This window comes from Leucoraja erinacea, chromosome 1 (assembly GCF_028641065.1).
Source record: "Leucoraja erinacea ecotype New England chromosome 1, Leri_hhj_1, whole genome shotgun sequence".
Classification (NCBI taxonomy): domain Eukaryota; kingdom Metazoa; phylum Chordata; class Chondrichthyes; order Rajiformes; family Rajidae; genus Leucoraja; species Leucoraja erinaceus.
In genome coordinates this window covers 108154449-108172233 of record NC_073377.1, presented here as the reverse complement: position 1 = coordinate 108172233, position 17785 = coordinate 108154449, and the positions used below count along the sequence as shown (strand labels likewise).

General features: G+C 41.4%; 1 protein-coding gene across 4 annotated transcripts in view; it reads left to right on the top strand.

Annotated features, from left to right (window-relative positions):
- Positions 1 to 17785, top strand: part of LOC129700480 (ankyrin-2-like) — a 634003-nt gene that overhangs the window by 499425 nt on the left and 116793 nt on the right. For all 4 annotated transcript variants that reach the window (XM_055641008.1, XM_055640993.1, XM_055641017.1 and 1 more), the window contains 4 exons: positions 10704 to 10806; positions 11220 to 11323; positions 15750 to 15797; positions 17526 to 17558. In XM_055641008.1, coding sequence (XP_055496983.1) covers positions 10704 to 10806; positions 11220 to 11323; positions 15750 to 15797; positions 17526 to 17558 — 288 coding nt within the window. The remainder of the gene's footprint in view (positions 1 to 10703; positions 10807 to 11219; positions 11324 to 15749; positions 15798 to 17525; positions 17559 to 17785) is intronic.

Sequence of the window (17785 nt, the reverse complement as noted above, 5' to 3'; positions counted from 1 at the left end):
TTCCCCCCACACTTCTTAAATCTTGGTATAATGTCCCTAGTGCGTGTAGGTTAGTGTAATGCCCCTGTCCCACTTAGGAAACCTGAACGGAAACCTCTCGAGACTTTGCGCCCCACCCAAGGTTTCTGTGCCCCCCCTGTAAGGTCTTACCTTCCCCCCCCCTCATTTGCAACCTCCGGCAACCACCCCCCCCCTCTTCCGTTCCCCCCCCCGGGTCTTTTCACAATGGCAGGCAGTGACTAGTGGGGTACCGCCTCAGTGCTGGGACCCCAGCTATTTACAATATATATTAATGATCTGGATGAGGGAAATGAAGGCAATATTTCCTTTGCGGATGACCCCCAGTGTTAGCTTCAAGGTGACTTTCCAGTATATGTGGATAAATGTGAGGTTATCCATTTTGGTGGCCCCCCCCCCTATGGTATGTTTTGGTTCAGTTGTACAGGGTCCCTACAGTTTTGGTCTCCAAATCTGAGGAAGGACATTATTGCCTAGGTTGACTGATTCCTGGGATGAGGACTGTCTTATGATGGATAGACTTGGTTTATACTCTCTAGTTAGGAGCTGAGAATCTTATAGAAACTTACAAAATTCTTAAGGGGTTGGACAGGCTAGATGCAGGAAGATTGCTCCCGATGTTGGGGAAGTCCAGGACAAGGGGTCACAGCTTAAGGATAAGGGGGAAATCCTTTAAAAAAACCTGAAGAACTTTTTTCACACAGAGAGTGGTGAATCTCTGGAAAGAGGGTAGTCGAGGCCAGTTCATTGGCTATATTTAAGAGGGAGTTAGAGGCCCTTGTGGCTAAGGGGATCAGAGGGTATGGAGAGAAGGCAGGCGGGATACAGTTGGGAGCCATGATCAAAATGCATCGAATGGTCTAGTTTCTATGTTTCTATTTCCGCATGACTAAAGTCAAATGCCTTGCTAAGTCATAAGGTTAAAAGTAATAGGAGCAGAATTAGGCCATTTGGTCCATCAAGTCTGCTCTGCCATTCAGTCATGGCTGATCGACCTCTTCTTCATTTAGAGTATTGTGTTCAGTTTTGGTCACCCTACTATGGAATGATATTGTTAAGCTGGAAAGAGTGCAGAGAAGATTAACGAGGATGTTGCCAAGACTCAAGGGTCTGAGCTACAGGAAGAGGTTGGGCAGGCTAGGCCTTGGAGCGCAGGAGCATGAAAATGATCTTATGGTCTATAAAATCATGAGAGTAATAGGCTAAATGCATAGTCTTTTACCCAGAGTTGGAGGAATCGGATATCAGGGACGTAAGTTTAAGGTGAGAGGGGAAAGATTTAATAGGAACCCGAGGAGCGACTTTGTCTCACAGGTATATGGATTGAGCTGCAGGAGGAGGTATTTGAGGCAAGTTCTATAACAACATTCAAAAGACATTTGGACAGGTTCAGGGATAGGAAAGGTTTAGAGGGATAGAGGCCAAACATGGGCAGGTGGGACTAGTGTAGATGGGGCATCTGGGTTGACATGGGCAAGTTGGGCCGAAGGGCCTGTTTCCATGCCTTACGACTGTATGACTCTGTAACAGTGGGTGAACAAGCCTCAACAGAATTAATTCAGGTTGAAAGAAGGAAGGCCTGACAAGAGAGCAATAGTAGAAATAAGAGTAGAGATAATAATGCCTTGGATAAATGTGTGAGCAGAAGGTAAACTGGTGGAGTTGGACAGTGCTGTGGAAGTGGAAGTACAGAATAGTGGCTATTGGAACGAATGTAGTTTAAAATCTCATCGTCGGCTCAGCCACAACATTGATTTGCGAACGGTCTGTTCATAATTGATAGGATTATTATTCATGAGTATTTTAAAATAGGTTTTCGGTTATTGTTATTTAGTTCACTTTCTAAGAAAGTGGCATTTCTACCTGCCAATTAGGATCCACGTGAATTGAGCAACCTTTTTTACCATCCAGGGAACGTTTAAAAATCTGTACATGCCTATGCTGCATGAAATAAATGAGAGTCGGTGTAAGTTTCAGTTTGGTTCTTTTGGGTCTCGAAGATTTGTGGGAGAATTAATATTTGCACTGTTACTCGTTCAAATATCTCAGCAAAATAATCTCTTGTCTAATGAATTTCATTGCTCATAACATTGTGAAGTACGGACTCTTGGATGGATGGCCTGTAGATGGATGGACTCTTGGATGGATGGAGATTTAGTTTGACCTTTTGCAAATTTTGTGTTTTGGCTTTCGTACTTAAGATACATGTAAATTAGTGTGAACTTAATTGAAAATGATGTTCTGGATGGCACGACAATATATAATTTTTCAAGTTCAATGCACAGTGTCTTGGAATTGTTAGCATGTTAATTACTGATATCGGTTCTATAATGTGTGCGCTTCAACCCTACGTCAGAATGTGTGGATCAGCCCGACTTCAGAATGTGTGCATCAGCCCGTCAGAATGTGTGCATCAGCCCGACATCAGAATGTGTGCATCAGCCCGACATCAGAATGTGTGCATCAGCCCGAATCAGAAGATAAATCTTGTAGATGCTAGAAATCTAAAATAAAAACAGAAAATACTGGAAGTGCTCACCCGGTCAGGTCACATCTGTGTGAAGAGAAAGAGAGATAAAGTCTCATGGAATAATGAAAACATTGCTGAATTAGATTGTTAAAAATATATAGCTTAGTACTTTGGTACGGTATCAAGCTGCATTTAAAATTATGAGGCCTTGGATATTGCCATTATCTGTTACTAACCGTGTTTTTGACTTATTTTCTGCTAACTTTTTGTTTTATTCTAAATAGGTATGTTTGTACCTCAGTGTCAGTAAAGTGTGTCTGGGTTTTATGGGTTGATGCTCTGAGTTTTCCAAGAAAAAACTCCATCCTTCTAACTGTTCAGTTGAACCCATAATTTCAATACATGATTAATAGTAAAATAGCACTTTTTGATCTGTCTGTTAACATTGTTGTTATGTATGCATTTATGTGAGTATGCATATGTTTGTGTATGTATGTATTTGTGTGTGAGTGGATGTTTGTGTGCGAATGTATGTACATATGTGAGTGTATGTACATATATATGCATGCGAGTGTGTGCACGTATGCGTGTGATCGTAGGCGAATGGGTGAGTCTGTATGGGTGCCTGTGCACATACATACATGTTTCTGTGTGTGTATATGCACGTGCATAATCATAATAATACTTTATTAGCCAAGGACATTCTTGTTATTAAGGGAGTGCAGCGTAGGTTTACAAGGTTAATTCCAGGATGGCGGGACTGTCATACGCTGAGAGAAATGGAGTGGCTGGGCTTGTATACTCTGGAGTTTAGAAGGATGAGAGGGTATCTTATGGAACCATATAAGATTATTAAGGGCTTGGACACGCTAGAGGCAGGAAAAATGTTCCCGGTGTTGGGGGAGTCCAGAACCAGGGGCCACAGTTTAAGAATAAGGGGTAAGCCATTTAGAACGGAGACGAGGAAACACTTCTTCACACAGAGAGTTGTGAGTCTGTGGATTCCTCCGCCTCAGAGGGCGGTGTAGGCCAGTTCTCTGGATCCTTTCAAGAGAGAGCTAGATAGGGCTCTTAAAGATAGTGGAGTCAAGGGATATGGGGAGAAGGCAGGAACAGGGTACTGATTGGGGATGATCAGCCATGATCACATTGAATGGCGGTGCTGGCTCGAAAGGCCGAATGGCCTACTCCTGCACCTATTTTTCTATTGTCTATTGTCAAGTATGTTTTGCAACATACGAGGAATTTGATTTGCCATACAGTCATACCAATAAAAAGCAACAAGACACACAAAATACATTTCAACATAAACATCCACCACTGTGACTCTTCCACATTCCTCACTGAGATGAAAGCCTAAAAAAAAGTTCAATCTCTTCCCTTCTTTGTTCTCTTTGTGATTGTATGTGTGTGACTATGTACTTACGGGTGAGTATGCATGTGTGCGCATGTACACATGTGAGTGTATGCATAGGTGTGAGTGTATGTATATGCGTAAATGTATGTACGCATGTGAATGTGTACATGTGTAAGTGTGTACTTGTGTGAGTCTGTGTGTGTGTGTGTGTGTGTAGGGTGTGCAGGGTGTGCATTTACCTGTCTGAATATTTATGTGTATGAGTGTATTTATATGAATATATATATACATCTGTGAACATAAGTATGTTTATGTGTATGTACATGTGTGAATGACTGTGTGAGTGAAATATTTCTGTCGTCATTGTTCTGCCACCCATCCTTCATCGGTGCTATTTTCCCTCCTTTCCATATGCTTTCACTTAGTGCTGTAAACAGGTAGGTGGTGTTGGCACAAGAATATTGTCACAGTGCTGTGGCTGTCTACAATCCACATTTGCTGGTACAACAATGCTGCTTGTGGTAGAGGGTAGAGGCTTTCACTTTGTGCACTCGACCTATTTCCATTGCTGCATCACTCTGATGGTTTTGAATGTTTGCTGCTGAGCTGCTCACATCAAGCTGGGGTTATAAAACTGGAATAATGCTGAAATTGCTGCCATTACTGCCTTCATTTTCCTGTGACTGCTGGCCTGAGATTCAGCATCTTAGATTATTCAGCAGGAGCCTACCAATGATTGACTTGATAGGGGTGGGAGGGGAGAGTTGGGTTGAAGCTTGATTATTATTTTATATTTTTCCACAGCAGTGGGTTGCTGGGTGTATATGTTTAGGAATGCATTCTTGCTGCAGGGACTCAATTTGTTTTCCTCCAGGTATTTGTTGTTAAAACAAATTTAAATGCAGTTTGTTTTTATTTCGCTGGCAGCCACATATATATATATATAATATATATATATACTGTTAACCGTGATCACCTATTTTAGTGTTTATGCTGAATATTATTATTGCCGTTTCTGACATCTACTGCTTTCCTGTTAAGAATTAGATAAAACCTATGTTTTAACTATATAAATTATGAACGTTATTTTCTAAATGTTGAATTGCTTTTAATGAAAGCTTTAATAACATCCTTTGAAAATGGTTACATGATTTGTCTGTCCATTAATAATCTTTTGTTATGCCACATAAACTATGTACTGAATCCATCCATGTAGGTTTCTTGTTACGCTGACTTATTTAGCTGCCACCTTAAGGTAATACTTAACCCTAGGGGGATGGGGGTGGCACAGCGTCAGTTCTCCCTTACATCTTCATCACTGATCTTGCTATCTTTAGACTCGAATGAACAAAACATACTCTTAACCCCTTCAGAGCACATTTCTACTTGAGCCACTCAGTGAAAATCACAGAGAAATGTACAAAGGAAACTCTAAATGCTGAAGCAAAAATATAATACAACACAAAGAAAAACTTGGTGCTTTATAAAATTATTGATCGCTGTTTGATTACATATAATTTTAATTGGGATTTTTCAGAAATTTATATGCGCTGACATCTTGAATATTTGATTCCAAATCTAAGCAAAGCACAAAGGTCATTGTAAGGAGGTTAGGAGGATGCCAATATTTTCAGGACATTATTTTATTGAAGGCTGGGCGGGAGTTCCGCATTGTGGTAAATATGACAGGATGACTGGACAGTGACCATTAAAAAAAACAAATGTTATTCTTGGGCTTCTTGTGTTCATCCTTATGACAGCATCTTTTTGGGATCGACTCCAATTTAAAGAAAATAGATTGTTTGCTGCAGTGGAATTTTTTTTAAGGATAGCCTGTCACCATTATATCAACTGTACAAAAACGGTGGATAATTTGCTTGAATGTATAGTTCTGCAAGGATTATTCATGAAAGAAGTGTTTTTTAATTTAGGAAAACAAACAAGGAGCCATAATTCTAGATATAAGTGACAGAATTCCTAAAATGGTTCTGGTAGGACTCCACACACCCTTGCGCTCAAAAGACCCACAGGTTTGTAGGCTCATTGGCTAGGTATAATTGTAAATTGTCCCTAGAGTGTAGGATAGTGCTAGTGTGCAGGGATTGCTCATCGATGCAGATGTGGTGGGCCGAAGGGTCTGTTTCTGCGCTTTATCTCTAAAACTAAAAATTAGGTCCAATGGAAAATTCTGTTAAATTAAAGCTACCAAAATGCACGTTCTTGTTTGTAAAGGAAATTTTATAAATATGAAGATGACTGAATTAGGGTACAAAAAGTGAAGTAAATGGGAAGTAATGGATACGGGCAGGAAAGCTGGGAGAGAGGAGAGGCAGGAAAAAGCATGGCAGGTAACAGGCGAGGGGAGCTTGTGATAGGCAGATGGTTGGAACAAGGCCAAATGATAAAAGCAGAGGGTGTGAGGCAGACTGATTGTAGAGTTACAAATTGTGAAGCAAGTGAAAGGAATGTAAGAGGCGAGGGAGGGCAAGGAGATAAATAGATTGGAGTCCAGGTGAGGTACATAAAGGGGAAGGTAGGGGAGTAAAGGGGTGGAAGGTTAGCGAAAATTGAACAATTCCCAACTACCCAAGCAGAATTTGACGAGCTGTTCCTCCAGTGGTCAATGGAAGAGGCCCAGGATGGAAAGGTCAGTATGGAAATGAGAAGGAGAGTTAAAATGGATGGCAACCAGGAGATTCAGTAAGTCTTGGCGGACCGAGCGCAAGTCTTTGGTGAAACGGTCACAGAGTCAATGCTTGGTCTTGCCGATGTACAGGAGGCCAACACGGGAAACACCAGATGCTGTAGATGAGCTAGAGGAGGTGGACTTGAATATCTGTCTCATTTAAAAGGTCTGCTGGTGTCCCTGGATGGAGGCGAGGCAGGAAGTAGGGGAACAGGGGTTACATCTTCTGTGGATACCTAGGCAGAGGGTGGTTTGTGTGCGAAAGGTAGATTTGCGAAGGGAGTGGTCCCTGCAGAAGGCAGAAAAGGTTGGAGATGGGAAAATGTGACTGGTAGTGGGATCAAGTTGGAGGTGAAACAAATGTTGGAGGATGTTGTGTTGGATGCAGAGGCTGGTGAGGTGAAAGGCAATTACCAGGGGAACTCCATCCTTGTTCCATCTGGCAGTAGAGAGCAGAACCACAGGACACACAGGGGGGAGTGGTGGAGGATCCATCTATCACAGAAGGGATAGGGGGAAACATATTTACTAAAAAATAGAGGATATCGCCAGATGTCCTGGAATAGAAAGCTTCATCTTGGAGCAGATGCAATGAAGGCAGAAGAATTGTGAGTGGGAAATAGTGTCTGCGCAGGGGACAAGGTGGGAGGAAGTGTAATCCAGATAACCGTGGGAGTCGAAAGGTTTATAGTAGACATCAGGCAGTCGACGTCAGATGAAGACAGAGAGATCAAGAATGGGGAGAGAGGTGTCAGAGACAGTCCAAGTGAATTTGGGGACAGGGTGGAACGTAGGGGCCAAGTTAATTAAATCTCAATATAATTGTCAATTCAGCAGCGAAGGAATTGAGGGATAATGCCAGTGTACGCATTGTGGCGTATGCAAATGACTTTGGGTTCAGCAGTGACTACACAGACAGTCGCAGTAGGTTGAACTTGCATGATATATTTTATTTACAGTGGTAAGAAAATCCAGGACTGAATGCAACCACTGTCCCTCACTGTCAGAGCACATGTGCGATGACGCTGGCGATCTCAGGCTTGTCCCAGCAGCCCAGTCCTGGTCTTTGAAAAAGGAGGAGGCGTGGCAATCTCATGCTTCTTCCTGCAATTCACTCTTGCCTCGAGAGGAGGTGCTGGCAGTAGAGGCTTCTTCCTGTCAGCTCAGGTTAGGGCCAAAAGAGGCAACGCCAACAGTCTCTGGATTACCCTGGCAGCCAGTCTTTGCCTCTGTGTGTGTGGGCACAGTCCTTCACTGTCTGTGGGCAGGAAGAGGTACTGGAATTTCAGGCTTGCCCTGGCCAATCAGTCTTAGCCTCAGTAGAGGCACTGGCTGTCTAGCACTTCCCCAACAGTCCAGTCTTGACCACATGGTGGCACTGGTGGTCTCTGTTTTGTCCCAGTGGCTCAGACTTCCCCAAACCTGCAACAAAGGGACACAACTCAAAGGAAGTCATTCCATTTTGTTCCTCTCCCCCAAAATGCCTGGGGTTTATAGGGAGTGGGTTGACAAGGCTCAAGTGGCCAAACAATCTCAGCTAACTGGATCCAACTGTTACAATGATGGACCCAAATGATGCTCAGGATTGGCCTCTCCTGGTCTGTCAGCCAGTTAAAGGGATCAGACCGGCATCCTAAGGATAGGGTGCTGTCACAGCCTGATACAAGAATTGGGAAAAACGCAGGGACCCATGAAAGTGCCAACCTGTGAACATCTTTGACTTGGAGAAAGTGAGAGGAGTCAAAAAACAAGTTATTGAGGGTGAGGACGTTTCACCAGGTGGAGTAAAGTATTAGTAGAGGAAATTGATTGGGTCTCTTTTCAAGGAAGCACGGGAGGGTCTTGCGATCTTTCTGGTGGGGGATGGAGGTGCAAGGCACTGTATCTCCATGATAATGATGAGGCAATGGGGATCAGAAATTGAAAGTTACTGAATACTTAAAGGGTGTGTGAATTGTATTGGATGTAGGTGGGAAGGGGCTGGATAAAGGAGGATAGGATGGAATCAAGGCATGTGGAGATGTGTTCAATGGGGCTGGGGCAGGCATAGATGATGAGGTTGCAAGGGGGCTTGTTGTGAAATTTGGAATCGAGATTGAAGCGGGCAGTGTGGCGTTGGGGAATGATAGATAGGAGGCTATGGATGGGGAGATTGCCAGAGGCGATGAGATCAGAAACAATCTGGGAGATGATGGCCTGATGCTAGTCTATGTTGTCATGGTCAAGGGGTAGGTAAGAGATGTCTGAGAGTTGGTTGCTAACTATTTTAACTCGCCTTGCCATTGACCTTTCTACTGACCTTTCTGACCTGGGCCCCCTCCATTGCCAGAGTGAGGCCACACAACAAACTGGAAAAGCAACACCTCATATGTTGCTTGAGTAGCTTACAGCCCAACTGTATAACCAAAAAGTCACCTATCCATGTTCTCCATAGATGCTCCCTGACCTGCTGAGGCTCTCCTGCACTTTGTATCCTTTTGCGTAAACCAGCATCGGCAGTTCCTTCTTTCTATTTCTCAGAATAGTACACGATTCTAAAAGTTCTAAATTTTCAATTCATTGTTGTTTGAATACACTATCAATAATTGATAATGTTAATCAAGACCTTATTATGCAACTCTCACACCTTTAGATGAGTGTGTTTGAACAAACAATCTCTTCCAAGTCTTAGCTTCTTTGTTTCACTTGCATCACCTTATTACAGAGCGTGGAAAATGTCCCCTCAGCCCAACTTCCCCATGCTGACCAACATGCCCCACCTACAATAGTCCCACCCGTTTCCTTTGGCCCGCATCCTTCAAAACCTATCCTATCCATGTACCTGTCCAAATGTTTTTTTAAACGTTGTGACAGTACCTGCCACAATTAACTCCTCTGGTGGCTTGTTCCATATATGCATTGTGTATAAAAGTTGCCAATCGGGTTCCTGTTAAATCTCCCCCGCCCCCTCACCTTAAATCTCTGTCCCATGATTCTTGATTCCCCTAATCTGGGTAAAAGACTGTGCATTTACCCTATATATTCCTATCATGAATTTGAGGAATAACTCTATAACATCACCCATCATCCTCCTGTGCTCCAAGAAATAAAGTCCTAGACTGCTCAACCTCTCCCTATAGCTCAGGTCCTTGTGATCTGACAACATCCTCGTAAATCATCTCTGCATCTTTTCCAGTTTAACAACGTCTTTCATAAAAAGGTGACCAAAACGGAACACATTACTCTAAACGTGGCCACCAATGTTTTGTACAACTGTAACAACTTCCCAACGTCTATACTCAGTACTTTTTTGTCATGGCAAACTATTTGGCTTGATGAAATTTTCAGTTCCCTGCTTTAATATCTCAAGCAATCTGACCTCTTCATAACGTGACTCAAGTAGATCTGTGAACACTTATAGGGTTAGAACACCATCCATAGAATTCAGCTCATGGTTAACACTGGCTTATGCAGACTTTTAGTGCACAACATAGTCACATGGTTACTATAAGATGCATGTAACAGACTACCACTTGCCTCCATGTACCTTCCAGGGGTTTCCACTGAATAATCTGCATTTATGTTGCTGAAAAGCTTATACAAAGCCAAAGGAGAGCTAGCTAATTGCATTTTGGGATTATTGTTCTTTAATTATTTGCATGTTATTTTCTAGAAATAAATCCCCATTAAAGCCTTCTGATTCTGTTAGATCAGCTTGAATGAAGTGTTAAATTGTTTCATGTGAAGGAGGCATGATCTATTGATGCACGGCAATCTCTTTGTATCTTATAAAGCACAGCGGGGAATATTCTACACTTTCTTTCCATGTTTATAATACATTTGTTTACTTTAATTGAAACAAAATCAAAATACAGCATGGTTATTCAAACATTCTCTTTATATAGCCTATTATATTTCAAAGGCCAGAATGTACGATTCACTCAGTTGAAATGATCCATTGTTATCAAAAGGCTTTGTGGGTAATTTTATTTGCTGCTCCCAGAATGTCTGGAACGAATATTTTGACTTGAATATACAGAATGGTCCCCATAGGCTTATTTTTGTTTTCCTTTTGTTAGCTCCTAATCCCCTGGAAGTTGCAAAATGTTAATTGCATGCTTTCTTCACTCTCCTGCCCATTCCACTGCATTGCTGTGCTGCTGCATTGCCACGGCAACTGGCTAATCCATCAGCCTGCGATCCTTCAGTTCAGACAGGTCCAACACACCAAGCCATGGTCCGTACTACAGAGACAGTGCCATGATTGAAGAGTTAATCACAGCTACAAGTAACCAGGTATGTAACTTTATAATACGTGTTAGTTTAACATCTATTCATACCTTTTTTTTTTAAAGTAAAGCATTTTTACAAAATAAAGCCACATCTTTGATGATTTTCATTTTAAATTTCATTCAGAACCTTTTCAAATAATGTATATTTTCTACTTTTATTGGAACTAAAAAAAAGCAATTTAATGAAGCAATGTATTTGTTTTGTCCATAATTGTTATACAGATAAACAGTAAAGGCTTTTATTGTAAGATTTTTTTAATGTTCCCAGAATGATAACTTTGGATCCAATTGGCTTTGAATGTCTTTCGAAATGGACTTGTATCATTAAATGTGTGCCCAATAGTGTTAATTTTATTGACAATGTGTAACCAGTCTCATAACTGGGATTTAAAAGGAAATGTTATTTTGAAATTACAGGTAGCTCTGGCTAAGTGCCCAGAGAAGGACTCCACACATCGCTTAAATTGGGAAACGGAGAACTTGGACAATGTGGCACTCTCTTCCAGCCCAATACATTCAGGGTGAGACATACACACACATCCAGCAGACAGAAATAACGTGAAGCAGTATGTGTATTTGTGGGGCAGCTGAAAAATTAACTTGTGTTATTCTGCATTCAGTATGAATGTGTCAGCTGATCAACAAATTCTTAAATGCATCTTATTTTTGCATCCTTCTTACTTAAATGAGAGAATAACATTGTTTTTAATAAAACTGGTCATCCTCCATATTTGAAATTATTTTTGCATTTCTCAAAATCAAAGCACTTTTTTAAAGATTCTGTAAATCCTTAGTGTTATACTTTTGTAAGTGATATACAGACGTCAGGGGGTGATAATCAAACACAGGAGAAAGACACTTCATATGTATGAGATAGACAAACATGTCCAATTGAGGACATTACTTTTCATACAGTAAATTGGTACTGTTCAGCTTAACTTGTGCATTTAGCACCACATCACTTCAATGAGTATTCCACCCTATTTAGTGTAGTCCATAATACTTTCTAAATTAAGTTATCTATCTTGGGAAATGGTTAGTTATACTGACATTGGAAATACCTGAACCAAATTTTAAAGATGCTGAAACAGATCTCAAAAATTACAAATCTGATCACCATTTATTAAAATGCTCTATTTTAAGCATGATGCAACTGAAACACAGTAGCGACGATGTCTGGGTTATTTTGCATCATTCCAAAAATTCATCCTCACATTTCTTCTACTGAGTCATTCTGAAGTCATTCAGGGCCACCCAGAATGGGGTAATTCCCTGTGTTTTGCACCTTTTGAAAGCTAGCACCTCGTCCTGGAAGAACCAGTTGGTGTGTACTCCTGAGACTTCATCTTTATACCCATATGTTAAAACAGAGACAAATGCCTTCCAGGTAAATAACATTGTCCTTGGTTATCCCAACCCCAAAATTGCAATGAAACTGCGTCACATTCTCAGATGGATTCTCTGACACCACCATCGTTCCCATTGAGAATCCAGATTCCTCATTTCCCCCTCCAACCTCAACCCCATCCCACTCCGATTTCCCATCTCTCTCCCTAATTCCAGTCGAAGAAACTATTCCTGTCCAATAGAGAGAAATGTAAGAACATAATAAACACGAGAAGGAGTAGGCATCTGTCCCTTTAAGTATGCTCCACCATTCATCATTCAAGACCACTTATCTCCAACGCACACTCCTGCGCAATCCCCATATCCCTTGATTTACTTAACATTCAGAAACCAATGGATCTCTGTTTTGTACAAACTCAACAATTGAACTAACACAGCCTTATCAAATTCTGATCTGATCAGCTATCCCCCATTCCAACTTTATAAATTCCAATCGGCAATCATCCACCACATTGCCAGTAAAAGATTCCAATCCACCTTCAGACATTAGCCCTGATCTCCTATGTCCCTTCAAGCACCACCAGTCCCTAATCCTTAAACTCTCCTTCAAATAAAGCAGTCCTGGCCATCCTTCAAACTTTGCAAGGCTCATTCCCCAATTCCTTTCTTTAAACATTTCCATTCACAATCACCAATCAAAGAACAAAACATTACAACATCCCTTCCAATAATGCCCAATTCTTCCATCAACCAATATCAGTTTCAAACTTCAATTCTCTCTTCAAATATTGCCAATCAAGGAAATGAGTGTTTGAGGAAAGATTGAAAAGTTTTGGGATCTGGCACAGAAGTGGCGGAACAGTGGCGCAGCAGAGACCTGGGTTCAATCCTGACCATGGATGCTGTCTGCACGGAGTTTGTATGTTTTCCTTGTGACTGCGCTGGTTTTCGCTGGCTGCTCAGGTTCCCTGCCATATTTCAAAGACGTGCAAGTTTGTAGGTTACTGACTTCTGTAAATTGTCCCTAGTGCGTAGGATAGAACTAGTGTATGGATGATCGTTGGTCGGCTTGGACTTGGTGGATCGACACTGTACACTTAGTATCTCTCAGTTTCCACACTGTATCTCTACACTAAACTAAAGAGAATTTGAGGCCAATACAGATCAGCAATTGAACAGAGAGGTAGGCTGATGGGGTTCAGTTGTCTATTCCAGCTCCTATTTTCTTGTGTTCATTTGCATTTAGGTACAATCACCAGAATCTCCTTCAAATAATGATTAGTATATTGCCAGTCCTATTTCCTCTTCTCTCTTTGAACAATGGCAGCCCTAATGCCCAGTCCCTCCGTTCAAACATTTGCAGTCCGCATTACTCATCTATTGCCATTAGTCACAATCCACAATCAATTCAAGCATTGCCAAGCCCAGCATCTGATGCCTCCTAGAAAGTGTTGGTCAAGTTGCCCAATTCCCAAACACCCCTACTGCCCACCATATCACAGTAATATCAGTACTCTGCCAGGTGTACCACCCTTTCCCTCCCCCACTACTGCCAAGCTAGGCCCGAGAGAAAGATATTCCAAGGATTTGCAAAATACAGTCTCTTCAGACCAAGCTTGGAATATGCCAATCCACAACATATGGTAACAAGCATCTCCATGCATTAAAAAAAATTACTGTTATGCAGAGAGAGAATCCTCCACACAGCTTCTAATCCTAGTTGATATTTGACTCGGTATCTATCCCTGGAATAGACACAAAATGCTGGAACAGTTAAGGGCGGCACGGTGGTGCAGCGGTAGAGTATCGGCCTCACAGCGCTTGCAGCGCCGGAGACCTGGGTTCAATCCCGACCACGGGTGCTGTCTGTATGGAGTTGATACATTCTCCCTGTGACCGCATGGGTTTTCTCCGGGTTTACAGCACGGAAACAGGCCATCTCGGCCCTACAAGTCCATGCCGAACAAATCTTCGGTTTCCTCCCATGCCCCAGACAAACAGGTTTGTAGATTAATGGACTGGGTATGAGTGTAAATTGTCCCTAGTGCGTGTAGGATAGCTTTAATGTTCGGGGATTGCTGGCTGGCGCGGACTTGGTTGGCCGAAGGCCCTGTTTCCGCGCTGTATCTCTAAACTAAACTAAACTCGATTGAACGGGGCAGGCAGCATTGAAAGAAGGGTCTCGACCCGAAACGTCACACATTCCTTCTCTCCAGCGATGCTGCCTGTCCCAGTGAGAGGGCATCTGCAATTCCTTCCTACACCTCTATCCCTGGGAACTGGCTATTCAGAATGAACCTCAATAAAGACCGCTTCAACTACTACCAAGAAATCTTGCACATTCCAGGAAGTAGATGATTTCCTCATTCCCAGCTAAGATTCTGTGGTACTTCAAGGGAACATCCGTCTCACCAGCAACCAAGCAAGGTCTTGGTCCTGGTTTGAAAGTTCTGCAGATAAAGTGTCCTGCAAGTGAAAACTGAATTACCTCATGCATTGTAATGGATGGACGTGCTGATTAAGCAGACCAAACACATTCATAGATTCAGAAGTCAGATTCATACAGCACAGTAATGATGAGTTCAGCCCCCAACTTCCATGCTGACATTTGTGCCCATCTACATTATTCCCATTCTCCTGCGTTAGGATTTTAATCCATCTATGAATTATTTATTTAAGTGCCAGTTTCAAATGCCTCTTAAACCTATCATTGTATCTGATTCCACCGCCTCCTCTGGTCACACATTACAGATATCAACCACTGTGTGTAAAAGATTGCCTCTCAAATCCCCTTTAATATTCCTTCCTCTCACACACCTTTTTGCATCAGATACCACTATCATGAGGAGAAGATTTTAACTATCTACTCTGTCCATGGTTATTGTACTTTTTTATCTTTCTATCAGCCATATGTTTCTTAACAACCCTATTGCCGATGGATTTGGACTAATAATCTCTCTGTTTATCAACATTACTTTGTGCGACACAATTTACTGTTTTCCATCCTATTAGTCCAGGCAATTAATGTTGAGTTCTGCTAACATTTTTAACGGGGTAGAATGTCTAAATCCTATTGATGACTGATATCCTATCTGATTGAAATAGAAATCAGTGAGTTACTTGGTGGGGATAATCAAACATCCATCTCCCCAAGGCTCAGCTGTGCAAGCGGAGCTTGATCTTGAATTTATTTGGCATTATACAGTTTTAACAAAAATTCATCAATTTTAACTCGGTTTCAGTTCAATTTGAAATACATCCATTCCACTTCGACATAAAAAAATTATTTTTCACCGTTTATCATTAATTTGTGTATCAGGCTGATAAGGAAACCAACACATTTAAGGTCCGGTAGCATTAATTGCATATTGTCTGTACAAAACTCAATAATCTAAATATTTCCCATGAGGTATCTTTTTTAAATCAATGGCTCATATTGTCTTTTTAGTTGTATTGAATGCAATAATATTTTCAGTATCTATAAAATTGACAGGGTTGCTATGGTTAGAAATACTTCTCATTTCTTTATTGTTCCCCTCCATTTATTCATCTTTTTTAAATCCCCCATTGCTGCCTCCCATCTTTGTATCTTATCCTCAGCTACTGGAGCAAGATGGTGCAAGACATAGGAACCTTACAGCCAGCAGGGTGAGAAGACTTTTAACCTATCTGTCTGGACTGTCTTGGGATAGGGCGGGAGGGGATATTAAGCCCAAACATTCGGTGTTTTCAGGGTGTTAAGCACATAAAATAGTCCAGGTTACTTGCCTACCAGCAAACAACCCAGATCCCACCAAATCCACATCATAAAGATAAATGTGGATAGTAGGTTAGGATGCTCATCCACAACTGGTAAAATTATAATGACCATTTCCCTTTGCCATTTGGATTCTAATGGGATCTGATGGCAATTTTGTCCTCAACCTCCAATACCATTTGCTCTGCAGGTAGGTTTGGTGCTTTCTTTGTGGGGGACAGGCAGAAAACATGTTGTGTTCCTGCAAGTTTCAAGAAAAATGTTTTGTTGTCACATCACCCAAACAACTTTTTGGGTACCTATCAATAAACTTGACACTAATAATGAAGCTAATTTAATTTCTCGAAGTTACAACTGCTTTCAGGATGATTTTCAGGTCTGAGTCACGCACCCACTAATAAGAGGAATTTCCACCCTTCAATATGTTTGAGACTGCGGTAAGGCATTATTTTTGTGAAAATTCTTTACCAAGGAGAAAATCCCCCAAAGAATTAAAGGAACGGTCTGTTGCAATGCAATTACTTATTATTTAGTAGAATCTTCTTTCACTGAACAGAAAAAGAGATAGAGATGGAGAAAAAGATAGAGGATATAGAGTTATACAACAAAGAAATAAACCCTTTGGCCCACCACATGAATTCAAACCTTTTTGCCTGTCTGCACTAATCCCATTTGTCCACAATAGGATCATATCTTTCTATGCCTATTTAAGAATCTCTTTACAGTTAATTGTTCACAGTTTAATTTTAAATTTAAATCTAAAGAAGGGTTTTGGCCCGAAACGTTGCCTATTTCCTTCGCTCCATAGATGCTGCTGCACCCGCTGAGTTTCTCCAGCACTTTTGTCTACCTTAAATTAAACCTTGTTAGGTTATCCCATTGTTGGATCGGTGATCTGTTGTCAAAGTCATAATGAGCAAACAAAGTAAATGATCCTGTTTTTTTTAAACAAAAGACTTTATTGAATCAAGACCTGCGATCTGCCACATGATTATTTGCTTGTTGAGGATAAATATTTAAAGTCCTCTAATTGTTATTGTTATAGGGACATGAGATTACATTTTAATCCTCTCCTTTAGCAAAACTCTGACAATTGAAACAAATCAATTAACAGGTTAACCATCTGCACAAATCTCAACACTAAACAGCTTGTGATTAACCTGAAGAGTTCAAGTTTAAGATCCAACTGAATCAGTGGGATCTCACGCACTATTGGTGATCAGAATCTAATTAAATAAATGTGACTCTGGGGGTATTTGATTGGTCTTGAGCAGAGGGTTGCTGCTGCTTTCTTGTTAGAGCTAAGCAGGCTCCACAAGGAAACCTCTTCCCTCCTGTCCCTCTTGCCTTTCCTTTCTTTTCCTTTCCCACCAAGAGACGCGTTGCCCCTTCATCTTTTTTACTTCTTTTTCTGAAATTCTCTACTTGTCCGTTAGCCTGGAAGCCATCACCAATAAAGATCAACATTAATCTTGCTCTCCTGACAACTGCTTTTCACACTCTTCCTGCCAATTGCCTGTCATAATCCTGAGTTATCATGGTAATGTGGCTTCTCGAGTAATTCTGTTGGTTTTCTAATGCTCTGCTTTCCATGTGCTTACATACATGTTCTGTTTCAGCTATTCTTCTCCAGTCGCTGACAGTGAATCAAGGTGATGATTTGCATCGTGGATTTCGGCGTGGCTCCATTTACTTTGTTTGCTGCCCTCTTTAATCTCGCCTCAAAATGTCTTCAATGCTTTGTCTATTATGGATGCATTAACCAAATGCAAGTGCCATTAATAAATATTTAAAACAATATTGTTTTCTAGCCTGGTAGTCATAGGGCAGCATGGAGGCACAGCAGGTACTGCTGTGTCACAGCTTGCAGGCCTGATCC